This window comes from Microtus oregoni, unplaced genomic scaffold, assembly GCF_018167655.1.
Source record: "Microtus oregoni isolate MIOR12 unplaced genomic scaffold, Mior012 000077F_ref0000221, whole genome shotgun sequence".
NCBI classification, from domain to species: domain Eukaryota; kingdom Metazoa; phylum Chordata; class Mammalia; order Rodentia; family Cricetidae; genus Microtus; species Microtus oregoni.
This window is the reverse complement of record NW_024544029.1, coordinates 4,652,344-4,679,857: the sequence shown is the minus strand read 5'-3', so window position 1 is coordinate 4,679,857 and position 27,514 is coordinate 4,652,344. Positions and strand designations below refer to the sequence as shown.

Genomic DNA, 27,514 nt, shown 5'->3' with positions numbered 1-27,514 from the left:
GTGTGTCGCCGCTTAGGTGACGCTGGGAAGTGCTTGCAGCCCCCGCCGCTGCCTTTTGGTTGAAGCACTATGGAGGGAGAGAGGAAGAACAACAAACGGTGGTATTTTACTCGAGAACAGCTGGAAAATAGCCCGTCGCGTCGTTTCGGCGTGGACTCAGATAAAGAACTATCTTATCGCCAGCAGGCGGCCAATCTACTCCAGGACATGGGACAACGTCTTAACGTGTATCCTTGCGGCCTAGGCCTTCGGCCTTGGAGCCCGTCCGGCCACGCTTCGGCGTCAGGCCGGGCACGCTGGAGGGGACAGGAGTAGGTAAGGTGGCAGGAGCTGGACGTCTAGTGGGGAGAGCCCACAATGGCGCTGGCTGAGCCACTGTTCGCGCGAGGGAAGTGAGGCGGAGTCAATTTCCCGCTCGCTCACCGGTGCCACCAGCCCGGCTGGGAATTCGGACCTCTCCCGTCTTTGTGCGTTCGCCACTCCTTCCCAGCCCCTCTCCTCCGAATTCTGACTTGTTTTAGTGACTTTTTAGAGTCTCCTTTCTGCCGTGAGCAAAGGCTCCTTTTAAGAGGTTTCACGGTTGACGCTGCCTCCCAGTGTGTAAAAAAGGTTTCGGAAAATTCTGTACCCGACGGGGCTTATGAAGGTGGTCTAGAATTAGCGTCCCAGCTTTGGTTCCAAACCCTTTTCTCCCACTTACTAGCTGTTTTAACCTGTTAATTCTTGGTTTTCTGTGTCCGCCAAAACCCTGAGATTCAGATGGTCTAGTAACTGTTTTGTAGAATTTAAGAGGAAGGAAAGATGTCAACTCAGGTTTGTAGTTTGTAGTCTAGGTATGAATATATAATGTTTTAAGTAGTTTGGCGAGTTTTAAGTTTTTGTTTCTTGGGGTCCTATAGATTATTCATCGTTTTCACATTTCAAAGATAAGATAATTTAGTGATAACTTCTACCTCCCCCGTTTTTTTCTTCAGAAAACAGTCATCTGTGTCAAAACTAATAGTTTAAAAACTCTTTGCATTTCATATATAATTTTCTTTTAGCTGCAGCTTCAACTTATGTAGCCTTTAAAGAGTGATGCTGAGAGCTAGGTGTGGTGTCGTACACCTTTGATCCTAGCATTGGGGAGGTAGAGGCAGGATAAAAAAAAAGTTCTGACTATAATGTTTAGGTTTTAAGGGCTATATTTCTTCCAAATAGGTGTCCCCTTTTTTGGCCATCCCAAGCTTTCAGTCAGTGCACAATTAAACCTCTGAGTTTCTTTATATGTTTAAGGCACCTTTTTTTGGGGGGGAGGCACCTGTCCTGAAATTAGCTCTTGTAGACCAGTCTGTCCTTGAACTCACAGAGCTCTATCAGTCTCTGCCTCCCAAGTGCTGGGATTAAAGGCCTGTGCCGCTGCCACCTGGCTAAGGCTCCTTTTTAAAGTGTGTTTAAGCTTGTTACCATCATACTGTCTTCTCTATACAGATTGTTGCTTGTTTTTGAGGTCTGTGGGAATAAGGTGTTCCGTCCCCGTGTGCCCCCCCCCCGCCCACTTTGGAGGTATACCCATACAAATGAGAGACTGGATTAGTGGGAGGAAGGAAGGAGTTTATTTACAGTGGATTACCATCAAGACTTTTCAAACATACGTTCAGGAGCCAAGATATTTTCTGAAAGAAGTAGAACTAAGCCGGGTATGGTGGTGCACATCTTTAATCCCAGCACTCAGGAGGTGGAGACAGCCTGATCTACACAGAAACCCTGCCTTGAAATACCCTCATACCCACCCATCCTCCAACTCCCCCCAAAAAAGGAAGAAAGAAAAAAAGTAGAACTGAAAAACTGATTTCTGGAGTTTGTTATCCTTGGGCAGAAAAGATGGCCCAGCAGGTAAAGGCGCTTACCACCAAACCTGATGACCTGAGTTCTATCCCTGTGGCGCATATAGAGTGGACGGATAACTGACTCCTGCTAGTTGCACGCTGACCCCCACACTCATGCTTTGGTGTGTGTCTCCCCTCCAAAAGTGTATGTAATGAAAGATATCCTGAACTTGCAGAAGGCAAGTGACATGGCAGGAAGGTTTAAAATCCTATGTAGCTGTGCTTATACTGCATATTGATTTATACGTTGCCACTTGTTTTATTTATTCAGTCATTAAGTTTGTATGAAGCACTTAATAGGTAAAAGACACGCTGTCAATTGGCAGTTAATACCTTAGTGAAGGGAAACAAACCTGCTATTTGGTTTGACGCGGTGACTGTTACTTTTGTGTAGGATTGTTGTCTACTGTGCTTTGCTTTTTTTTGGGGGAGGGGGAGATTATATTGTCCGTTATTGAACCTTAACTTGAGCAATTCAGCTCACAACTGACTATCAACACTGCTATAGTATACATGCACCGGTTCTATATGATTCAATCTTTTACACAGTTTCATCGCTATGTAAGTACAATTTTGTATGGAGTATAATCCTTTTGGGGTTGGTTCTAGCTGTCGTATGATTGGTTGTTATTAGATTAGGATTTTAATTTTAGAATTTAGGGCTGGTCATTTTAAGGTCAAAAAATAATGATTTGAGTCTAGCGTCTTAAGTTTATGGCCATAAGAAGACAAATGTCAGTTAGATTTTGCAAAACCTTTGGTAAAATCCAATGGGCAGCTGGAGGGAAAGATGCATTACGTGGTAGTACCTGGGGAGATGACTTAGGAATGGGGAAGAGTAGGAATAAAAGGATGCTTTTTCTTGGACAAAGTTGTAAATATGGTGCTATTTTCAGCTTTGTTAACTGGTCTATTTAACATTTGGTGATTTGGGAGTGAGTACATAGCGATATTTCAGTTGCAGGTAAGACTCTTTAATTAAAATCCCAAGGGAAAGCCGGGCGCTGGTGGTGCACGCCTTTCTGTAATCCCAGCACTCAGAGGCAGGTGGATCTCTGAGTTCAAGGCCTGCCTGGTAAACAAGTCAGGTTCCAGGGTAGCCAGGGCCCATACAGGGTTTCTCTGTAGAGGAAACCCTTTCTTAAACAGACAAAACCCTAAGGTAATAAAGGTTGACCTGAACAGACCGTGTGGATTAGTGGGTCATATATTCTACCATTATTTTTTAAAGTCTTTGAAGAAACATGTTCGAAATTTTAGGTTAATGCATCTAAAAATAAATAATTTTATTTTTTGAGTGTTTTGTGGCAGTGCCCACAGAGGGTAGGTGAGGACGCTGAATTCCTTGGAGCCCCAGGCAACTGTGGGCAACCCTAGGTGGGTGCTGGGAGTCAAAGTTCTGAGCGTCTTCAACCCAGATAAGACATTTGGAATTGTTTTGTTTTGATACACTTTGTGAAGGTAATTATAATTGCTGTAATGTAAGAAATTGGCAGAATCAGACTTAGGAGTAACATGAAACTCTTGGAATCTTTAGGTAAGTATTGATAATTTTGAGTGATTAGTCAGTTTGACTTTTTCCTGCCCTTAACTCCCATATTTCTAATTAGCCTTTATTGAAGCTATCTAATAGCACTGAAACAGATGTAATGAATCAAGAATGAAATTAAAGAGGAATTCCACGGCTATCTTAGTAGTTTTGAAAATTTTCTATGTTCAGCTTTCCGTCTCTTTTTGAGGCAGGGTTTATCTGTGTTGCCTTGGTTGTCCTGAAAATCACAGGGATCTGCCTGCCGTGGGTGCTAGGATTAAAGGCGTGAGACACCTGGCCAATTTTTTTTTTCTTTGATATTAGGGTCTCACTATGCAGTCATGGCTGGACTTGATTTAATTCTGGCCTTGATTTTCCAAGCACTGCCTGGCATTAAGGGCAGCAGGCGCAACACCTGCTGAGTCTTCTCTTTTATTGCAACAAAGATTTGAAATTTAAACCAGACGGTGGTGATGTACACCTTTAATTCCAGTACACAGGAGGCAGAGGCAGGTGGATTTCTGAGTTCGAGACCAGCCTGGTCTACAAGAGCTAGTTCCAGGACAGGCTCCACAGCTACAGAAAGAAAAAAGAAAGAAAGAAAAAAAAAATAGATTTGAAATTTAGAGTGGAATCTTAAATCAGGTTGTTCAGTTCAGTCTGTATTTTTGGGTTTAGTATATATGTCCTTTTTATTTAAGTGACATGATCTCTTATTGCCTGTGTGTTAACTTTAGTTAAGACAGACATTAATCTGTTTATTTTCAAAGTACCTGCAGTAAGCTGGAAGAATTAACGAATGAGCTGATTATCATTTAATTAAACATCCTTTTGGATATTATATCCTTTGTTTTTATTTGTGTCTTGTTTTGACAAAGGGCCTCACTAGTAGCCCTGACCTCACATGTAGCCTGAAGTCAGAAATTCACTTGCTTTTGTCTCTTGAGTGCTGGTATTAAAAGCAAACACGACCACAGTTGGTGCCCTAACTTTTAAAGTAGTTGATGTTTAGAGTATTGATTTTTTTTTTTTGTATATTTTGGAATTAGCACATCAAAATGCTACTCTTATAAGTTGGATTTAACTATGATAAATTAAAATTAAATTTGAGAGGATTTAAAACATCATGGCAGGCCGGGTGGTGGTGGCACACAACTTTAATCCCCCGTGTGCACATACGCGATCAGAGGACAGGTTTGGTTCTCTTTTCCTGCATGGGTTCTGGGGAATTAAACTCAGCTTGTCAAGTTTGGGCAGCTGCACATTAGGCTGCTGAGCTATCTTGCTAGCTGCCTTGTGAATTTTTATTATTACATGTTGGGGGAGGCTGCTAGTTCGTTTCCCCACTGCTCTGACCTGAAATAGTCACACAGAAATCTGTATTAATTGCAATATGTTTGGTCAATAGCTTAAGCATATTTCTGGCTAACTTTTTTTTTCCTGGCTAACTCTTATATCTTAAATTAACCCATTTCTATTAATCTGTGTATTGCCATGTGGCTGTGGCTTACTAGCAAGGTTTTGGTTTATCTGTCTCCTGCGGGCAGCCACATGGCTTACTTTCTATATATCTTTTCCAGCTTGGGTATATTCTATTAAGCCATTAGCCAAAGTTATTAAACAATGTCAGTAAAACATATTCACAGCATATAGAGGGGAATCCCACATCACCTCCCCTTTTCTGTTGAGATAAAAAGGAAGGTTTTTAACTTTAACTTAGTAAATTTACCTAGCAAAACAGTTATCAAGCAAGAATTATAGTTACAATATTATAACTATTTTTCAACTCCATCAAAGACTCCAGAAGGATATAATATTACTTATATTAATAGGAAGTACACTATAAGCAACTTTCAAAACTCTAGAATTGACAGAGACATCTCACTGCCTGGACAGTCACCCAGAGTTCTTCTGTACCATTGGGGCATCCAATCTTCAGCCTTTAGGCCCATAGTATCTGGCAGACTTTTCCATGAAGCAGGAAATTTTAAAGACAGCTCCACTTATATTTGCAGTTTATCGTCACTTTCTTCTGTGTCCTGCAGAATGTCTAGCAAACTCTTTAATGAAGCAGGAACCCCGAAGAACTGTCTCACCTTTAGGCAAGTTCAGCAGTCATTTTTCTGTGGGTCCTGCATGTCCAGTTCATACAGCATAACATCAAGCAGTCCAGGCAAGAGCAATTGGTTGCTCAAATGGCTAGGAAACTCCATTTAGGAGCCTCTTCCACGCCCATCATCCTCTTGAAGTAGATTGGTGCTGCCAGGAGCAGATGTATCTGTCATGAAAAGTTTTAAGTTCTTAAAGCATTTTAGATGCCATATTCCGTGGGTCTTTGAAAAGTTTGAAGATTATCTGTCTAACTGAAATATATCTCTATATATCTAGAAAAGCTAACTAGCCGGGCGATGGTGGCGCATGCCTTTAATTCCAGCACTCAGGAGGCAGAGACAGGCGGATCTCTGTGAGTTCGAGGCCAGCCTGGTCTACAAGAGCTAGTTCCAGGACAGGAACCAAAAACTACGGAGAAACCCTGTCTCGAAAGTTCAAAAAAAAAAAAAAAGCTAACTAACATGATTATAAGCTTGGCTATTATAGATGATTATTTATTAACCTATATTTCTTAATTATACATTACATTTTTAAATGAGCTGCACAATTACAATATCTTAATCAAGAGCAGAAATATATATATATATATATAAAACAAAATTGATCTTAAATTTGTATCAGTAAGCCAAGATCCATAACTAATGCATTATAGCAATTACAAATATAAATTCTCATGGTAAAAATTTTAACAGTACTGAAAACTGTGCCCTGTAGAGGTAATCATTGATCAATATTTGACATACAGTATTCATCACTCTGTATTTAAACTAGTACTTTGTTTAAAAGATCATTTCTCAGCTGGGTGCTGGTGGTACAGTTGGGAGGCTGAGGCAGGTGGATCTCGGTGAGTTAGAGGACAGTCTGGTCTAGAGTGAGTTCCAGGACAACCAGTTATACAGAGAACCCCCCTCCCCAAATCAGTATACTGTTCCCAGCAGTGTAAGCAAACACCCCTCCCCCCACCCCCATTGTTTCATTTCACTTCAATTCTGGATTCACTAACTGAATTTCCACATATGCTGTCTTAAGTCTTTTCAAGTGAGGAAAGATAAGTCATTAAATTCTGCTGTTTTGTATTTATGTTGTATTTTACGTTTAAAAATCCTTGGGGGTAAATATCTGACACAGTACAGTGTGTATTTAGCATTTTAGGTTTTGGGTTCAGTTCATAGCACCAAAAGAAAAAAGGACCCATATTTTAATAACATAATTGGATATATTTTACCCTTATTTGCTGAGTGTGAATGCTGGTGTCAGATGTGTCTAGATTTAGAGTTCTGATTTGCTTACTAGTTGTGTGACTTTGTGTAGGTGTTCATATGCCTCTGATTTCTGGGCTTTATATTCATTAATATAGTGCCCTGGGTTTTGTTTTTGTTTGTTTTGTTTTGTTTTGTTTTTCGAGACAGGGTTTCTCTGTGTTGCTTTGGAGCCTGTCCTGGAACTAGCTTTTGTAGACCAGGTTGGCCTTGAACTCACAGAGATCCTCCTGCCTCTGCCTCCCGAGTGCTGGGATTAAAGGTGTGCGCCACCATTGCCTGCATAATAGTGCCTGTTTTTAAAGGAGTTGATGGGATTTAAACTGATTAATTTCTGCGTTTCTTTCCAAAGCAAACAGTTGGTAAATATTAGCTGTTTTATCTTTTTCTTTCCCTTTTTAAAAAAAGTGGTATTAATTTCTTTCTTTCTTTTTTTTTTTTTTAGAGATTTGATTTATTACGTATATAGTGTTCTGCCTGCATGCCAGGAGAGGGCACCAGATCCCATTCTAGATGGTTGTGAGCCACCATGGGGTTACTGGGAATTGAACTTACGACTTCTAGAAGAGCACACAGTGTTCTTAACCACTCCAGTCCTCTTTCCTTTTTTTTTTTCAAAGAAAATTTATATTCTAAACTTGTCTAAAAATTCCTCTCAGAGTTAAGTACATGTGCCCGTAAACCTAGGTATTAAGGAGACTGAAATACAGGGTTTCCATTTTGAGGATAACATTGAGAAAGGTGCTTATGGTCACCTGACAACCTGAGTTCAATCCCTGGAAAATTACAATGAAGGAGAGTCGACTGGAATCAAACCCAGGACTTTATACAGATCAGACATCAGTCTGCTAGTTGAGGTACACTCCCAGGGCCCTGTGTTTTTGTTGTTGTTGTTTTGTTTGTTTGTTTAAGTCCATTCATCTGTGGATGTCTAGACTAGTTCCATTTTAGCTTTTTAAGAAGAGTAAAAGGATAAGGAAGGTTGTGCAAGTAAGTATCTTTGTGGCATGCCAGGCTTAAGTCTAGAAAATTGTAATTTAGATAGCAGTAGGATTGCAAGTAAGTATTACAATGTTTCAATTGCTGTGTAATCATGCATGGTTAGTCTCTGAGATCTTTACTTGCGTATTGGCTTGATTATCTTTTGTCTCCTAAATATTTTCTATCTTGTGAGTTTAATACTTTGTAGCTTTTTTACTTTTTATTTTTTTTGTTTTTTTAAGACAGGGTTCCTCTGTGTAGCCTTGACTGTTCTGGAATTTGCTTTGTAGATCAGCCTGGCTTTGAACACAGATGCTGCCTCTGTCTACCTAGAGCTGGAATTACAGGCGTGTACCACTACTGCCTGACTGGTTTTTTTTTTTAAAGACAGTCTCATGTAGGCCAAGCTATCTTTGAATTCAGAGATCTAACTGCCTCTGCCTCCTGAGTGCTGGGATTTCAGGTGTTGTGGGCTACCGCACTCAACAAAAACATTTTTATTTAGTGTTTGTTAAATACATTTGTGTGCTTGCCTATGTGTAGGGGGCAGAGACTAGAAGTTGACACCAAGTCTTCTATTGTTCTCAATTATGTTTTTGAAATAAGTTCTCTTCCTGAACCTAGAGCAGACCATTTTTGCTAGACTGGGTGACCTCTAAAACTCATGACTGCACTGCAGCCCTGGTGTTGTAGATGTGCGGCACCTGGATTTCCTGTATGTCCCCACTTAATCTGCTGAGCTTCCAATTTTTTTTAAATTCTTTAATTCACTGCCCCTTCCCATATTTACAAAGTTAGGTAACCATCACCAGTGTTTGGTCTGAAAACATGTGTATCAATTCTTTGTCATTAGCAGTCACCACATATCTATCCCTGCAGCCTCTGCCACTAAGCTGCTTTCTGTCTCTGGATTTACTTATTCTAAGGATTTTAATTTACCATTAAAAAAAAAAAAAAGAACAACCTTGGCATGGTGTCTCATACCTATTATCCCAACATCCAAGAGGCTGAATGAGGCAGAAGTTTCACCAGTTAGAGGCTATTTTGGGCAATATAAATACTGAGTTTCAAACCATCCTGAGCTCTACAGTGAGATACCCACCTAAAGCAAGCAAACAACAAACATAATGGTGATTTTTCCAGTGGGAACAGCTTCCGTCTACAGTCTCCTCACATACACACCTGATCTTTTGAGGGATTGCTGTCTGATTTGAAAGTCCAGGGCAAGTGTAAATGCGAGGTATGACATGTGCCAGAGACTTGATTGTTTGATATTTAGCTTCTCTTGAAATCAATAACAAGTGTGACCTTTTTTTTTTTCTTCTATGAAGTCTATGGCTCCAGCAGCCTTGTTTCTAGCAGCAAAAGTGGAAGAACAGCCAAAAAAACTGGAACATGTCATCAAGGTAGCACATACTTGCCTCCATCCACAGGAGTCACTTCCTGACACGAGGAGCGAGGTAGGTAACTATACTTTTGAAAAAGTCATAACTTTGGTAACTTTGAATCTGGGCTGTTCAACTTTTCAGTGTTTAATTTCTAAAATAAAAAGCTTGTCATAAAAGCTTCATAAGGGAGCTGGAGAGATGGCTCAGTGGTTAAGAGCATTGCCTGCTCTTCCAAAGGTCCTGAGTTCAATTCCCAGCAACCACATGGTGGCTCACAACCATCTGTAATGAGGTCTGGTGCCCTCTTCTGGCCTGCAGATATACACACAGACAGAATATTGTATACATAGTAAATAAATAAATATTTAAAAAAAAAATAAAAGCTTCATAAGAGCAAAGAATCATGTCACTTGCATAGATTTCTTTTTATCCTATTCTCTATATCAAAATACTCTTAATTCTCTGTGTAACAGTCCTGGCTATCCTGGAACTTGCTTTGTAGACCAGGCCACCTGCCTCTGCCTCCCTAGTGCTGGGATTAAAGCTGTATGCCGCCATCGCCTGGCTATGTCCTTGGCTTTCTTAGAGAAGGGCGACTCCTGGTTTTATCCATTTATTTAAAAAATTATTTATTGTGTATTTAATTAAACATGTCTGTGTGTATCTGTGTATGTGAGTGCAGGTGTTCATAAATGCCAGATCCCCCTGATGCTGGAGGTATCGGTGTGTGGTAGTGAGATGACCAGTATCAGTGCTGGGTATTGAATTGCTCTAACTCATGGAGCCATCGCTAGTTCTTTTGCTTTTAGAAGTCAATGATTGGAGATGTTGGGAATTGTAACATTTATAATTGAAATATAATTATGGATTTCTTTTACTAGGTTATTTGAGTATATTATGCTTTGAAAAAGATATATGGAATTGATTACATATTTTCCTATTGAAAATTTCTATATTATTCCAATTTTAGTATATGTACTATTAAAGTGAGCATTGATACATTTATTTTTTTCCCACTAAGTTGCAACATCTGAGAAAACAAAGTAAGGGAAGGAGGGATTCCTTTTGGTTCACAGTTTCAAAAGTTTCAGCCTATGGTTACTTAGTTGTATTACTTTTGGGTCCAGGTTATGAGGCAGAATGTCATGGCCAGGATGCAGCAGGTGGTGGAGCAAAGTGCTCATCTGACAGGTAGTAACCAGAGCATCAAACAGTAAAGAGCCAGGGACAAGATGCTCTCTTTCAAGGGCTCTGTTTCTGTGACTTACTTCCTAGCCCTACCTTTTGTTTCTTCCACCTCCCTAAATGCCATCAGATTATAACTGCATCTCTGGATTAATCTACAGATGAGGTCAGAGCCCTCATGATCCAATTACTTCCTAAGAGCTGACAGACCTAAAAGTTTTTTATTTATTAGTGTGTGCTGCGCCTCTATGCATGCATGCCAGCCAGTCTGCCACAGACTGTGGAGCCAGAATACAACCTTGTGGCCTAGGTCTCTTTGCACCTTTACTTGAATTTTTTTTAAACAAATACTTAAGGATTAGTTTATTGTCACTAATCTCATAATCCTTCAGTTTTATATATAATATATACAATATTCTGTCTGCGTGTATGCCTGCAGGCCAGAAGAGGGCACCAGACCTCATTACAGATGGTTGTGAGCCACCATGTTGTTGCTGGAAATTAAACTCAGGACCTTTGGAAGAGCAGGCAGTGCTCTTAACTGCTGAGCCACCTCTCCAGCCCCCTACTTGAATTCTTGAGGTTGGACTCAGGTTGCCAGTCTTGTGTGACAACATCTTAACTGCTGGACCATTTTTCCAGCTCAATACTTAGACCCTTTAACATATCAGACTATGGGAGACTTTTCATATTCAAACAGTTTCATTCTCCAAAGCATGTTCACATAATTTCCTTTCCTTTTCCTTTTCTTTTTCCCCTTCCTCCCTTCCTCCCTTCCTTCCTTCCTTTTTTTGTTTTGTTTGTTTTTTGAGATGAAAAATTCTCTGTGTAGCTTTGGTGCCTGTCCTGGAACTATAGACCAGGCTGGCCTTGAACTCACAGAGATCTACCTGCCTCTGCCTGAGTGCTGGGACTATAGGTGTGCGCCACGACTACCTGACTCACATAATTTCTTAACTGAGTATTTTATATGAGGTGGTAATAGGAAGATGTTTTCTCCCTTATATGGAAAAGAGGGCTAGCTAGCATAGTTTATATCCTTACTTGCTTTACTAGTACAAAGTTTTTAGTGTGAAGTTAACTACAATGTCTCTTTTGTTAAACCTAAGCTCATGACAATTAGTACAATCAGTTAGATACTTAGTGCTGTTAAAAGGTCTGCAAAAAGAATGTAATGAGTTTTAAAAAGGTGTGTTATTTTTCATCGCTAAATTATCCGATTTTTGAGATTTAAAATATCAATCTGAAAATAAATAAAATTGTGCTTTTTGGTAGCTTAGAAAGTAGTAAAGTGCTGTCTTTTGATGTGCTGGCTTGCCAGGCAGTGGTAGCACAGGCCTTTAATCCAGCACTTGGGACTCAGGTGGGCAGATCTCTCAGTTCAAGGCCAGCCTGGTCTACAAGAGTTAGTTCCAGGACAGACTCCAAAGCTACAGAAAAACCTTGTCTTGAAAAAACAGCAAAGAAAGTAAGATATTGATGTGCTGTATCTTTCTTCCTGTGGATGGAGGTTCTATTCCAGTTTCAACTCAGCTTGTTCTCCCATGCCACCCCTCTCAAGATTTAAAAATTTCTGAGTTTGAGTGTTTGCCCACATGTTACATGGACCCCATGTATGTAGTACCTATGAAGGCCAGAGGAGCGTGTCGGATTTCCTGAAACTTGAATGGCTGTGACATGCCATGTGGGTGCTGAGACGCGAACCTAACTGACTCTTCAGCCATCTTTCAGTGGCCTCCATCCATATCTTTTATTATTCTGCTTTTTAAAATTGTTTACCCTTTTGTGGGATGTAATTTCTATATTCTTTCCCATAGGCATACCTACAACAAGTTCAAGATCTGGTGATTTTAGAGAGCATAATTTTGCAGACCCTCGGTAAGTTTATTTTCCTTAAAATCATTGAAAAATTACGTGTGGAATATGATTTTATGTTAAAATTTGTAAAACTGGGAGAAAACCTTTTGTAGGGTTTGGAAATTGTCTGTTACTGGGTAATAGTGGCTGTGGAGTGTATAGTTTAGCCTGGTTTGTTTCCACAGTGTAGGTGTAGGGTGGTCCTTGAAACAGCCATTAGCCAGGATCCTATCCATCCCATTCCCACCCCCCCCCCCCCCACCACCACCACAGGGTTTCTCTGTAGCTTTGGAGCCTGTCCTGGAACTAATTCCTGTAGATCAGGCTGGCCTCGAACTCACAGAGATTTGCCTGCCTCTGCCTATTAGCCAGGATTTTGTATATAATTTTTCTCATTGTAAGATTTATAGTTTATCTTTTTAATAGTTTGACAGTTTTTTAAAAGACTCAGATCCACCTGCCTCTGCCCCCTGAGCATGCTGGGATAAAGGCTTTTGCCGCAATGTTGCCACGAAGCCTGGCCAATTGTTTTTTCCTTTAAATAGACCTGAATTATAAGACTTTTCAGTGCAGGTTTTCTCTGTGTAGCCCTGGCTGTCCTAGAACTCACTCCGTAATCTGGACGGTGGTGGCGCGCGCCTTTAATTCCCAGCACTTGGAATACGGAGGTGGGGATGTCGCGTTTACCTCGTCCCGCAAGGAAGATGTGACACCCGGAGCTCTTCTTGCTGACAGTTTATTCAGGACCTTTTTTAACAATTGTATCTCTCTTTCTTCCCCTCTCTCCTCGGGTAAACCTCTCCCAGCCCTTAAAAAGGCATGGGCTGCCAACCCCGGATTGCCAGGTGGGCACTGCCCATAGGTCCACGCATATGCAAGCAGCTGACAATCATTGCGTGATCACAGCATAAGTCAGGTCTTAGCCACAATTAGGAGCTGATTATCAGATGTGGCTCCACGCTGCTCTCTACATGGGGAGATCTCTCGGGTGAGTTTGAGGCCAGCCTGGTCTACAAGGATAGGCTGCAAAGCTACGGAGAAACCCTGTCTTGAAAAACCAAAACAAACAGACGAAAAAAGAACTCACTCTGTAGAGCAGGCTGACCTTGAACTCAGAGATCTGCCTGCTTCTGTCTTGGTGCTGTGATTAAAAGTGTGTGCCAGCATAACTGGCTAGCGATACCTATATTACATAGAAATAAGTTCAGTCTTAATTCACAGTTAACAATTTTTCTATTAGAATAATTTACATCATGTCTTTTATGTCTTAAGTATCTGAGACAATGTTTTAGCATGTAGCCCAGGCTGGCCCGTGAACTCACTATGTATGTAGATCAAATTAGCCTCAAACTTGCAAACACCGTCAGCCTTCTGAGTGTGCCGCCTATGCATGGCTGAAATTTGTATTTATGTTCTCAAAGAAAACTTAAGTTACTATTTTTTTTTTTTTTTCGAGACAGGGTTTCTCTGTGTAACAGCCCTAGCTGTCCTGGAACTAGCTCTGTAGATCAGGCTGGTGTCGAACTCACAGAGATCCACCTGCCTCTGCCTCCTGAGTGCTGGGATTAAAGGCGTGTACCACCACCGTCTGGCTGTTACATTTATTTATTTATTTATTTATTTATTTATTTATTTTTTCAATGTATTGACCCTGTTTTTATTTTTTTTGCGATTTAGTTCTTGCACAGTACTTTTGGAAGAGAAAAATGAACAAGCTGTTAATGATTCAGACAAAAGAGCTATAAAATGTATGTGTATGTTCTTTTAAAGGGTTTGAACTAACAATTGATCACCCACATACACATGTGGTAAAGTGCACCCAGCTTGTGCGGGGTAAGTAACCCTAATGTCTTGAATTGTTTAGTTATTTGGGAGCTATGCTTGGCTCTGGACTAAAGCATAGCACAGCACAGCTGCTTTGCCCATATTATGTGGCCTGTTTGGCTGGTATCAGACACTTGGTTCTGACCTATTGGAAAAAGTGATTTTTTTTCGACAGTCTTAATTTAATGAGAATGTGAAGTTAGCATTACTTGTCATTTTGACAGGATCACTTGGGAGCCAGACCTCTGTCTTGATTATGTTCATTGAGACAAGAAGGCCTCCCCCATAGTGGAGGAAAGAGCTGAGTAGCAGCTGCATCATCACCTTATTTCTGACTGGATGCCTGTGAGCAGTTGCTTAGGCTCTGCAGCCCTGACTGTGGTGTACGGTGCACTGTGATGCACCCACCGTACTGTGAGCAGAAAACCACAGAATGGTAGGGTATTTTATAGAGCAACAGGAACAGAAACTAAGAGATAACATCTGTTTGGTTGAGGGTATTTGCCAGTGTAAGGGTAGGTCTGGAAAAGTCACCAAGTCACATGTATCTAAAGTATTTTTCAGAAAATCTTGAAAGTTGGTGATCTTGGGCCAGCAAGATGACTCAGTAGGTAAAATCACTTTCCTCACCAGCCCGATGACCCGAGTTTGAGCCCTGGATCCCACAGTGGAAGGAAAGAACTGCCTTGTAAAAGTTGTCTTCTGACTTTCACACATGCTGTGGGATTCCAGTGCCCTGCCCTACCCCATCTCCCCGTCCACACACACACACACACACACACACACTGTTTATTTTTTAAACTGGATGATCTTATTTTAGTTCATGTCTAATTAAAGGAAACCCCAATGATATAGAATTCATTTGAACTTATTTTTATTACTGATAAACCATTGGGTATGATATACCTACTTATTTATTATTTGTTTATTTTTATGTGTTTGGGTATTTTGCTTGAGTTTATGACTTTGTAGGACATGTGTGGCTAGTACTTTCGTAGGCCAGAAGAGGGCATCAGATCAGATATGTGAACCACCATGAAGGTGCTGGGAATCAGACCCTGGTTCTGTGGAAGAAAGGCCAGTGCTCTTAATCACTGAACCATCTCTTCAGTTCCGAGTTAAAAACTAGTTCTTAGATGATTAATTTAACTAATTAATTAATTTAATATTTTTTTTCATTTTTGAGACATAGTCTTACTATGTAGTTCCGGCTGGACTGGAACTTATTAAGTAGAATTCAAGAGTTCTGCCTCCTAAGTGCTAGAATTAAAGGTGTGCACCTCCATACCCAGTGTTGGTTGGGTTTTTGTTGTTTTGTTTTTGCTATACTGTTTAAATATAGGGCCTTGTATATGTTAGGCAAGTGCTCTGCCATTGAGTTATATCCCTAATCCTTACAAATTCCTTTTATTTAAATAGTATCAATAATATCTGGGGTACCAGTTGTGACACACCTGCATTCACAGTACTTGGGAGGCTGAGGCAAGAAGATTATTGCAAATTCTAGGCTAGCCTGGGCTATATAGTGAGACCTAATCAATAACACAAATAGCAAACAAAGGAAATGTGAGGCTGGGCATAGAACTAAGTTGATAGAGCATTTGCTTGGGTTTTATTCTGAGACAGAAGGTCTGGATATCATAGTGCATGTAGATGTCTTATGGAGTTTTATATGCTGAGCTGATAATTAGCCCTATTTTCATATTAATAGTATCTCATGAAAATTGAATTTCCAGAAAATTCCCACTTTCCCAAGTTCTATACATTAAAATTTAAGTTTGTGTTTATGTGTCAGAAGGTGGAGATGTTATTCATGTGCCACTTGGCCTGTGTGGAGGAAGCCAGAAGATAAACTTTTGGGAGTCAGTTCTCTTCCCTCATGTGGCTCTAGGGGCTTGAACTCATGTTGTCAGACTGGTGCAAGTACTTTACCTCATTTTACCTGCCCAAGTTTTGTCAGTTCTGCATATTTTAAAAACATTGAAGTAGCTGGGTAGTGGTGGTGCATGCCTTTAGAGGCAGGAGGACAGCCTGATGTACACAGAGAAAGCCTGTCTTGAAAAAAAAATCAAAATGCTTGGAAATCAGTAGTAGAACCTGTACTTTGCCTGAAAAAGACTCTAGGTCAAATTGAAGCGCCCTATTTCACCTTCTCACAAACTTTGGTCTGCTTCCTTGGGTAGAATGTAAACACCACGTACCCAGGCATTGTCTCTGCCTAGTTTATAATGTTCATAGATAATAAATACTAAGTGTTTGTTCAGAAGAATGGAACTAATAACTTCTTTCTCTTTTGTTTTTGTTAGCAAGCAAGGACTTAGCACAGACATCTTACTTCATGGCAACCAACAGGTTTATATTTTTATTTTTTTTTTCTTCTGTTTTTGGGTTTGGAATTTGGTTGGGCTGGATTTGTCACCTTTTGAGGGATATATAGGGTCACTTAGTAAACTAGAGCCAAAAGACCATGGAAATAATCTTTGATATAATGTATTATATATAGACAGTGCCCTGAAGAGTGTGGATTTTCCTACAGACTCTTTGTACCTTGCATTTACGTTATACCTTTTAATTTGCTAGGGTTTTGTAATTATTTAGCCTTCCCAATTATATGTATTAACTTTGCTATAAGATATCCAAGACGTAATTCTGAAAATTGATGTAATTTTAGGGGTTATTGATTTTCTTCTGCCCAAGCAATGGACATTTAGTATATAAGGATTTGCAATATATTTTTCTTTAAAAAAATAGTTATCAGTATATAAGTTGTTCTGCTAAGTGACTTGCTTGTTCTTGTGTCTGATTTCCCATATTGTTTGTTCAGAGAAACTAATGTCATCAGTCATCAAGTATAAGAGTTTTAATTTTAGTAAGCAGGTAAAGAGTACTATGGGTGTAACGCAGTTCTTAGAGTACTTTCCAAGCATGCACCAGTTCCTGAGTTTAATTCCCAGCCCTGCATACATTGAGTATGGTGGCTCACATCTGTGATCCTAGCGCTCAGGGACCAGAGGCAGGAGAATCAGTAGTTCATGGTCATCCTCTGAACTATAGCAAGTTCAAGGCCATTCTGTGTGATGTAAGACCCCATCTTATTAACATAGACAGACAGGTACACACACAAACAGAGGGAGGAGAAATGAAAAATTCATGAGGTAAGAGTCAGGTGTTATGGTGGATCAGTCTGTGCTCCTCAGCTCTTTGGAGATAGGGCAGCTGTAAATTTCAGGGCAGCCAAAGAATGAGTCCCTGTCTAAAAACTAGATGACATCTTTTGGGGGAAAACTATCAGGTATATTTATACTCGAGTAACTGTTCTTTATTGTATTTTTTTCTTTTGATTTTTTGAGACAGGGTCTCATGGCCCAGGCTAGCCTTGAACTTTGACATTCCATGTGTTTGGATTATAGGCATCTGCTACTGTGCTGGCTTTGGCTTTTTGCATTTTTTTTTTTTGTTTGTTTTTGTTTTTTGGGTTTTTGTTTTTGTTTTTTTGGCTTGTGACTGGATCACAGACAGTAACTCTGGTCTTGAAGTGTGCTTGTAGATCAGACTGGCTTCAAACTCACAGAGATCTGCAAGCCTATGCCTCCTGATTACTGGGATTAAAGGTGTGCATCACCAAAGTTACCTAGCTCTTTTTCTTCTTTTATTTTTGTTTTCATTTTTTTGTTTACTAATTGTATAGATTGTATGGTAATAGGAAATTTAGGAGTGTTGTTAACCCGAGCAATATTTTAATAGAAAGCCATTTTGAAGGGCTAGAGAGAAGAGTCAGAGGTTCAGAGCAGCACATGCAGCCTTCCAGAGGACACGAGTTCCAATCCCACCATCCATTGTGGGGAGGTACCTACACCATGACCTGTAATTAATTCCAGCACTGGGAGGTTGAGACCTCCGGCCTCCCTGGACACCTTCTCTCATGTGCATGTACTTCTGTCCGCAACAGACACGTACACATAATGGAAATGAAATGTTTTAAAGAAAGAAGTTGAGTGCTAAATCAGAGCATAGGAGATTTCTTGCCCTTCTCACTCTCCTGTGGTTTTTTGTTTTTTTTTGTTTTTTTGTTTTTTGTTTTTTTGTTTTTTAATAATGGAGAGTTTTAGTTTAGGGTTGAGAATTGAGGGCTCATGACACTCTCTGTTTCCTTCCCTTTGATGTCAGCCTGCATTTGACCACATTTAGCCTGCAGTACACACCTCCTGTGGTGGCCTGTGTCTGCATCCATCTGGCTTGCAAGTGGTCCAACTGGGAGATCCCAGTCTCAACTGACGGGAAGCACTGGTGGGAGTATGTTGACGCCACTGTGACGTTGGAACTTTTAGATGGTAAGTTTTAGTGTAAGGGACCTGAAACGCACTTCTTGATTTGTCCCATGTCTGGCCAAATGTGCTTGAGTCACATGAAAACAGTAAGTTAGTTGAGATTATTCTTGTTTCATTACCTTCTTGTCTCTGAGCATTTCTTGAATATTTCATTTGTAGAATTGACACATGAATTTCTGCAGATTCTGGAGAAAACTCCAAGCAGGCTGAAACGCATTAGAAATTGGAGGGTAAGAATTATTGTTGACAAACTTATTCTTTCCTTTAACTTTGCCAGTGAATATGCCAGAATTGGATATGTGCACTAGGTTTGCAATTTCCCTTTTCTCAACAGTCATTGTAACTTGGTAGCATGGATACTAGCTAAGATGTTAGTCTGTAGGGAACTTTGCTTTGGGTCCTGTGCAAATTGTGTAAATTGCCTTTTGCATAGTTACTTGTTCGGTGGCACTGGCTTTATTTGGTTTGTTTGCATATATGTATTCACATGTAGTTGTACATGCCTGTGAGCATACATATGGAAGCCAGAGGTGGTTTTTGTGTTTTCCTTTATTGCTCCCTATTATTTTGGAGACATGGTCTTTCTTACTGAACCTGGAGCTCACTATTTGAGCTAGACTGGCTGTGTCTGCCTGCCTGTCTCCCTCTACCCACCGTACTTTGGAGTCATAGGTACATGCCACTGCACTGGGTTTTTACATGGGTGCTGGGCATCTAAACTCCTTATGCTTGCAAGGCAAGCACTTTACCCACTGAGCTGCCTCCGTCTCCCAGCTCCAGATGTGTATTTTCTGTATAGTGTTGATATGTATATATATATATTTTTTTCTGTATATTTTCTGTATAGTATAGAGGGGCAAGGTGTGTTTGGAATTACAAGGGTTGATTATAATTTTGTCTGCAATGTTAAACACTTTAAAAATGTTTTATTAGCCAGGCAGTGGTGGCACGTGCCTTTAATCCCAGCACTTGGGAGGCAGAGGCAGGTGAATCTCTGTGAGTTTGAGGCCAGCCTGGTCTACATAGCTAGTTCCAGGACAGTTAGGACTGTTACACAGAGAAACTCTGTCGAGAGAGAGAGAGGTTTTACTTTTCTTTTTTCCTTCTTTTTTCCATTCCTTCCTTCCTTTTAAAAAGATTTATCATTACATTTGGGCATGGTTGTGCATGTCTTTAATCCCAGCATTTAGAAGACATCTCTGTGACCTTAAAACCAGCTGGGGCTACTTTGTAAGACTCTGTGGTGGTAGTGGGGAGAATTTATTGTTATCTTTTGTGTGAGTGCTTGCCTCCTTTTATGTGTATATAGTGCCTGTAGAGGCCAGAAAAGGGTGTCCGATACCTTGGGACTGGAGTTACAGGTGTTCATGAGCTGCTGTAGGTGCGGAGAAATGAATCCAGATCTTTTGCAAGAGCAGTGGGGTGCTCATAACTGCTGAGCCCTATCTTCAGCCCCAGGATTTTTTTTTAAAGATTTATTTATTATGCATACAGTGTTCTGTCTGTGTGTATGCCTGCAGGCCAGAAGAGGGCAGCAGATCTCATTACAGATGGCTGTGAGCCACCATGTGGTTGCTGGGAATTGAACTCAGGACCTCTGGAAGAGCAGTCAGTGCTCTTAACCTCTGAGCCATCTCTCCAGCCCCAGGATTTTTTTTTTTTTATGAGTTGCGAACTAAAGTTGTAATGCAGATGTTTTTAGTTTTATGAATAATAGAGTCATTCCTTTTCCCCATAACATCAGATAGATGAACTTGAGATACAATTCAGTGGTAGGATAGTATTTAGCATTCATAAGGCCCTGCACTCAATCACCAGTACCAAAAAAGAAAAAACAAAGCCTCCCCCAATCCCTTTTTGAGACAAGGTTTTTGTACCTGCTGCTGTTAGTAGAGGCTGGCCTTGAACTCCTGATCCTCCTGCATCTATCTACCTTTTAACTGCTGGGATTGCAAGCATGTACCACCATACATTACCCTCCCTCCCTCCCTCCCTTCCTCCCTCCCTCCCTCCCTCCCTCCCTCCCTTCCTCCCTCCTTCAATTTATTTATTTACTCATGATGTATACAACATTCCTTCCATGTATGCTTGAAGGCCAGAAAAGGGCACCAGACCTCATTACAGATGGTTGTGAGCCACCATGTGGTTGCTGGGAATTGAACTAAGGACCTCTAGAAAAGCAACCAGTGCTCTTAACTTCTAAGCCATCTCTCCAGCCCTCCCTCGTTTCTTTTTTTTCTTTTTTTTTTTTTTAAATTTTATTTAACTTTATTTTATATGCATTGGTGTGACAGTGTCAGGTCCCCTGGAACTAGATCTTCAGACAGTTGTGGGCAGCCATGTGGGTGCTGAGAATTGAACCTGGGTCCTCTGGAAGAGCAGTCAGTGCTCTTAACCACTGAGCCATCTCTCCAGCCCCCCCTCGTTTCTTATTTAGACTAATGTTCCTAGATCTAGGGAATTATAGATAATGTTTGCCTCTAGTAGCTTAGGGTTAGAAGTAGACTTAAGAACTTGTACTTCATTTTTTATTTTTATATAAACTTTACTAGTCATAGTTACACTGAATGCCTAAGAATGACTTTTGGGCGGGGGTAATGTATGTAACTTTAAGAACTTAGGAGGTGAGGTAGAGATAGGTGGATCTCTGTGAGTTGGAAATTTGCCTGATATATCTATATGGGGAGTTCAAGACCAACCAGGGCTACATAAAGAGATTCTGTCTCAAATAAAAACAGGAAACCCCACCTCCAATACACATAAAGCTAACAAACAAACAAATAATACAAAATAAAAAGGTTCTTGGTTGCTGTTTCGGTATACTTCTACTTTGTAAATTGCCTGGATTGAAGATTTTATTTGCTTCATTTTAGGCATACCAGGCTGCCATGAAAACTAAACCAGATGACCGAGGAGCAGATGAAAACACATCAGAGCAGACAATCCTCAATATGATTTCTCAGACCTCTTCAGACACAACTATTGCAGGATTAATGAGCATGTCAACTACTTCTACTACAAGTGCAGTGCCTTCCCTTCCTGTCTCTGAAGAGTCATCAAGCAGTCTAACTAATGTGGATATGTTGCAAGGCGAGCGATGGCTGTCTTCCCAACCTCCTTTTAAACTAGAATCTTCTCAGGGTCATCGGACTAGTGAGAATTTAGCACTTATTGGAGTTGATCATTCCTTACAACATGATAGTTCGAATGCATTTGTTTCCCAGAAGCAGACGAGTAAGAGCGTGCCGTCAGCTAAAGTTTCACTTAAAGAGTACCGTGCAAAGCACGCTGAGGAGCTGGCTGCTCAGAAGAGGCAGCTGGAGAATATGGAGGCCAATGTGAAGTCACAGTATGCATATGCCGCTCAGAACCTCCTGTCCCACCATGACAGCCATTCTTCAGTCATTCTGAAGATGCCCATTGAGGGCTCAGAAAATCCTGAACGACCTTTTTTGGAAAAGGCTGACAAGTCAGCTCTGAAAATGAGACTCCCGGTGGCCAGTGGAGATAAAGCATCCTCCTCAAAACCAGAGGAGATGAAAATGCGCATTAAAGTCCACTCTGCAGCTGAGAAGCACAATTCTGCAGAGGATAGCATCTCCAAGAGCCGGGAGCACAAAGAAAAGCACAAGCCTCATCCGTCCAACCACCATCACCATCATAATCACCATTCACACAAGCACTCTCACTTACAGCTGCCTGTCGGTACTATGAACAAACGGCCAGGTGACCCAAAACACAGCAGCCAGTCCAGCACCTTAGCGCACAAACCGTATAGTTTGTCTAGTACTTTGTCCTCTTCGAGCTCTACTCGTAAGAGGGGTCCCCTGGAAGAGACGGGGGCAGCAGTGTTTGATCATCCAGCCAAGATTGCCAAGAGTACTAAATCCTCTTCCTTGAATTTCCCCTTCCCTCGTCTTCCTACAATGACCCAGTTGCCTGGGCATAGCTCAGACACAAGTGGCCTCCCCTTTTCACAGCCTAGCTGTAAAACTCGAGTTCCTCATATGAAACTGGATAAAGGCCCTCCTGGGGCTAATGGTCACAACACAACTCAGTCAATAGATTATCAAGATACTGTGAATATGCTCCACTCCCTGCTCAGTGCCCAGGGTGTTCAGCCCACTCAGCCCCCTGCATTTGAATTTGTTCATTCTTATGGTGAATATATGAATCCACGAGCTGGTGGAATCTCCAGATCTGGCAATACAGACAAACCTCGACCACCACCCCTACCATCAGAACCACCTCCACCACTTCCACCTCTTCCTAAATGAAAAAAAATGAGGCGAGAACTTAAAAAACAAAAACACTTTGTTTTTGGGGGATTTTTGGTTTGTTTTTGTTTTGACTACTGATACTGGACTACGAAAATTACATCCCTTATGAAATATGTCACCATTGGACTAAGGAATAAATTGATATTGAGACAGGTGGGAGGGTGGTGGAGGCCTCAGTTATTACATCTGCCTCATACATCTATCTTATAGTCTGTACTGGTATCAGAGGTAAGATTGTGTTGAAGCTGTGAAGGATTAAGAACACTGTTCTTGGCCTCTCCTCATCCTTATGGGGTTGATTGAAGTACTCTTCCCCTCTTGCTGGAACTGAATCGTGGGGGTGATCAAGCAGTTTGTTTAACATATCAGAAGAGGGAGTATTTAAACGTCAGATCTTTAAGAGACTTAAAAATAATTTAAAGAAAGTAAGTTATCTGTTTAGTTTTTTTATGTAATCGGGAAGGGGAAGGGGTTTTGCTGTGTGTATGAGGTACATAGCAATGACTGAGGGTGGGGGTTGGAGGGTGGGAGTGTGCAGGGTGGGTGGGATGGTAGGCTTTTGGCCAAGAGTGAAATAGGCTCAGGCCACTTGAAGTATTGAGACCTTTAAAGTGTATGAGTGTATGTGAGTGTGTGTGTTGTGTGTGTGTGAGAGAGAGAGATTAAAAATCATGTTACCTTTTTCCTCCCACCTCTACCATTTCACATCCCCACATTCTACTAGAGAGCGTGGTTGGCCTTGAAAACATGAAGAGGCATGTATTGACATTGTCACACTGCAACACATTTTATGTTGTGATTGAGTAGTAGCCCTGTAGTTTCTAGTGTGGACAGATGTAGCCAGTGAGCCAACTCTCTAGCACTATCATGAAAACTCCCTTTGACCCTTTTTGTGCTTTCAGTGCAGATGGACGATTGAGGAAGACGCTTAGAGAGCAAGGCCGGCTTCTGCCCTACAGAGTTGGGCCTTTTCAGGTTGGGCTTTGGGAAAGTTTGGGTCTCTGAGGGAAGAAGGGTGTGCTTGCATGTCCTGTCTGTCGGAGACTAGACCATGTGTGGTAATCGGTTTGGGAGAAGCCATGCAGTTAATGATACTAAAGACAATGAAATTGTGATTTGGGATTCTGAAGAATTTGCATTTTAAGATACATTATGAATGTAATTCTTGCTTCTTTATCTGTCAAACGGAAAACAACTGCACACTTGTGTTTGCAGCCTGTGTGACTTCAGAGCACTGGTGTGATGAGTGAGAAAACCTAGCCAACAGACACAGTTGGGTTTCAATTGTTTCTTTCAGTGGTTTTTGATTCTAGACAGAGTCCTGTTTTTAAAAAGTGGATCAGGAATCCTGTTATGGGGCTTATTTTTGATGAAGGAGATCTTTGAAGAGATAATGGCTAGAAAAAAATTCTAAGTCAAGCTCTCTAACTGAAAATGCTACCAAGCTGCAGATCATTGCTATTCTTTGGTTCACTGCATGAAAAAAAATATGTATGCACACGCATGTAAATGTGTGTGTAGTTTTTTTTTTTTTTGCTATGGAAAAGATGGTGCTATGAAAATAATTTGTCTTTTTTTTTTCTTTTTTAATTAGTGAAGCTTCTGTCATGCCAAGTAGTCTTTATGGAGAGTTCAGATTCTTTTTGCTGAAAGTCATAGGGAAACAGAAGTTGTACGGGTGCTGCTTGCCAAGAACAGCCTAGGAAAACACTGCGGCAGTTACTATTGAGGTAATGGCCCAGTAGAGAAGAATGTACAGGAGGAATATATCTTAGGGTGACTTCGTGGTTTATAATCTGCATGTTTGAACAGTCCTGGAGTGCCTGCCAGTGCTGTGCAAAACAAGGAACTCCTAGCTAATCTGTAAGCCAGTGATATTTCTTGGTATGCAACTTTTAAAGTGACATTTTCTTTCTTGGTATTTCCTGTGTTGTGCAAGAAATATGTGTCATCATGATTACTAAGTTTAGGTTTGGTATTCGTTTAGATTTTGTTTTCCATCCTGACCTTCCCAAAAGGGAATGTGCCATTTTAGAGTACATCTGTATTTATGGGATTGACCATAATTGACTTGGGAAAATGTTCTTTTAATTACTCTCACTAATGTCACGTGTTTCTAATCACATGCACTCCCTTACCACAAAGGCTGTTGTATTTGCTGTTACAGCAGTTCTTCATGCCAGTGCTGTAGTTAATTTCTTAGAACTGTCAGTAGTGAGCTAGAAAGTGCTTACTAGAGTCTAAAAGAGTGACCATGTTGTAGTCTGGTCCTACTGTAGATCAGCACTGAATTTGGTTAGTTTATGGACTTTTCCTATATTAGTTTCTCCTGGTATTGTCTACAGATATCTACAGTATCTGCTTTTAGATCTGTGCATAGGTCCTGAACCTCCTCATGGGCTCTGCATGAACTGCTGCATTATTTTTGGGTTAGCAGATATACCTTCTAGCTAGCATGCATATTGTCCTGTTTCTGTATAAATAAGGCTTCTAAACTGTGTGTGTCTCTCCCACCTTCAGACCTTCAAAGGTCGAGAAGTAGTATTTGTATATCTAAAGTCAGCCTTGTAAACATGGCTTTTTTCTTTTGATCTAAACTGTCAAGAAGAAGTGACAGTGGTAAGCAGGCTTGGAGCCTCAACTTCTGTAAATCTCATTCCTAAAATTTTGCTTGACTCTTACGTTGGCATAAATAAATACCTGTGGATTGTTGTTAGGGCTTTTTAAATCATACCTGTGTTGTTGGCTAAACTCTGAATCATTAACCTAAAGCCAGTGTGGTGTTCTGAAGTATTCAGTTAAGCCTTTTGGGTTTAGAAAATACCTAAATAGTAGCCTACTTTTCTCATTCATGAATCATTGTGGTTTTTGTATCTGACACTCTCAGTATCCTTTCCTTGTAAATGATTTTAGTGTTTTGGTTTAGTGTATCCCACATATTTCTATATTGTTAGTTTCACCGGCAGTGATAGAAAAATCGAAATCTCCAATTGCAAACAGCAGTAGATTTGAGTATTGAAACAAAATCATGGTAACATCACTGCTGGGTTTCCTGAAGCCTTTGCAACCTAATTCCTCATTACCTCTCACACCTTGCTTCTAGAAAAAGGCAATTGGAGGGGTCCTATCTATCCTAGTATGGTTGGAATCTAAATATATGCGTTTCCATTATTTTGGGAACTGATTATTTTTTTAAAGATGTTTTTTCTTTTGTTGATGAGTTATTTTGATACTCATGCTAGGAAATGAGAAACTAAGACATCTTGATTGGAATGCCTATATTATTCTCCTGGGTTTGGGAGAATTTTAAGCAGTCTATGCAACCCATCAGTTAGTGAGAAATAGCTTTCCAGCATCCCCCACTGAGCTTTCAACGATTCATACCTCCCCAAATGTCTTGATGTTGACTGAATTTTGGATCTTGATGGTTTAGAAAGCATTCTTGTTACACCAAGCTGTTGTTTATTTCTTATTCCTCAGTGGATGGAAGTTTGAAAGAAGAATGGTACTGTAATTTTACTTGATGGAGTGGTCTAAATTCAGAGTTGTTTTCTAAGTGGGTGAGCTCTCCATGTTAATATTTTTAAAGTTTTTAATATGAACTTGGCAATGGAAAAAAGAGGGAAAAGAATGTTTAATAAAAATCAGTGTCTGCTCTTTCCCTTTTTGAGTGCGTATTGCTGCTTGTATGAAGAAACTCATAGGTTTTGTGTTGCCGTTCTAACTGTGGAGAGGGATGCTTGACAGCATGTTAATTGAAGCCAGAGCAAGTATGTCTCCCATCAGGTGGTCTGGAAATGCCAGTGGAAGCAGAGGAGCTGAAGACCATAATGAAACACTTAGAAAGTAGAAGTGCTTTCTGGCCTAAGAACTCGAAACTGTAAGGTGTAACTTAGGGTTCTAAACTTGAAACTGATATATATTACCTTACTTTCCACACATTTTCTATCAAAAACTGTCCATTTTCTTATCAGACCAAAGAACAAAAAAAAAAAAAGAAAAGAAAAAATGAAAAGCAAAGTAACATTTTACCAGTTTATGTCACTCAGGTACAATTTTGTGGTGAGCTTTTTTTGTTGTTTTGTTTTTTGTCTTATTTTGTACTGCTCAGCATATTATTCTGCTGTTGCCTCTGTCCTCCGTGGGGCACCTCAGTTTTGGGTGCTACTCCTGGGATCTCTACTGCTGTTAGGTGAATGATGATAGGATGTAAGTGACCATTATCATAAGGGCTCTTTGTAAAAAACTTTAAAAACTCAAAAAAAAATTTAAAGAAGGATATTGTATACACATTTTATAGTCTGGCTATCAGTTTGATATCTTGCTGTCAAGTATGTTTCTCAATCTGTATTTATCCATCCCATCAATAAACGTTAATGATGAAACACCTGATTGTTATTTGTATGTGCCGTGTTCTTAAATTAGTCTTTGACTTATTTTGTTGACTCATTACCACCTTGGTTTTGATAGTATTAAAAGTTCCTATCACACTATCGTAGAGACATCAAGTCCATTGGGAGAGCTAAGATTTAACTACAACAAGTGAACCTGATGGTGTAAAGTATGCTGTAGACGGGGTGTGTAAAGTATGCTGTAGACGGGGTGTGTGGGGGGGGAACTCTTCACTTACATTGTTGCATGAGTACCTGGAAGGGCAAAACCAAACAAAAAAATGACAGCTTTACTGTGGTAGCAAAGCTTAAAACACTCATCTACCAAGCACCAAGATATAATTTATAACTGTAGCTTGCATCTTTGAAAATCCACAATGATGTTTTTGGCAGACAGTATGTTTTGCTCAAGACAGTTTCATTGTGTAGCTCAGCTGGCTTCAAATGGCATCTTCTTGCTACACCCAAGGTCTTGAGTGCTGAGATCAATTACTGGCATGTTCTGCCACA

At 40.4% G+C, this 27,514-nt stretch overlaps 1 protein-coding gene across 3 annotated transcripts; it reads left to right on the top strand.

The window, feature by feature from the left end:
• Ccnt1 (cyclin T1) lies at nucleotides 1-27,000 on the top strand. 3 transcript variants are annotated; one of them, XR_005973461.1, is made up of 10 exons: nucleotides 1-227; nucleotides 2,348-2,429; nucleotides 9,083-9,211; nucleotides 12,142-12,202; nucleotides 13,952-14,014; nucleotides 16,312-16,357; nucleotides 18,173-18,336; nucleotides 18,493-18,563; nucleotides 21,207-23,038; nucleotides 23,521-27,000. XR_005973461.1 is itself a non-coding variant. In XM_041642604.1 (9 exons), the coding sequence occupies exons 1-9, from the start codon at nucleotides 70-72 to the stop codon at nucleotides 22,608-22,610; spliced, it is 2,178 nt and encodes a 725-aa protein (XP_041498538.1). In that variant the 5' UTR covers nucleotides 1-69; the 3' UTR covers nucleotides 22,611-23,116. The 3 variants fall into 3 exon arrangements, 2 of the variants coding, with proteins under 2 accessions (XP_041498538.1, XP_041498539.1); XM_041642604.1 differs by lacking the exon at nucleotides 23,521-27,000 and having other exon boundaries at nucleotides 21,207-23,116; XM_041642605.1 differs by lacking the exons at nucleotides 18,173-18,336; nucleotides 18,493-18,563; nucleotides 23,521-27,000 and having other exon boundaries at nucleotides 21,207-21,350.
• The last annotated feature ends 514 nt before the right edge of the window (nucleotides 27,001-27,514 follow it).

Excerpts from the sequence above, each read along its gene's own strand:
- Ccnt1 (XM_041642604.1), top strand. The coding sequence starts at position 70 with ATGGAGGGAGAGAGGAAGAACAACAAACGGTGGTATTTTACTCGAGAA. Across the intron at positions 9,212-12,141 it reads TTCCTGACACGAGGAGCGAG|GCATACCTACAACAAGTTCA; the intron begins GTAGGTAACTAT and ends TCTTTCCCATAG. Across the intron at positions 18,337-18,492 it reads GACGTTGGAACTTTTAGATG|AATTGACACATGAATTTCTG; the intron begins GTAAGTTTTAGT and ends TTTCATTTGTAG.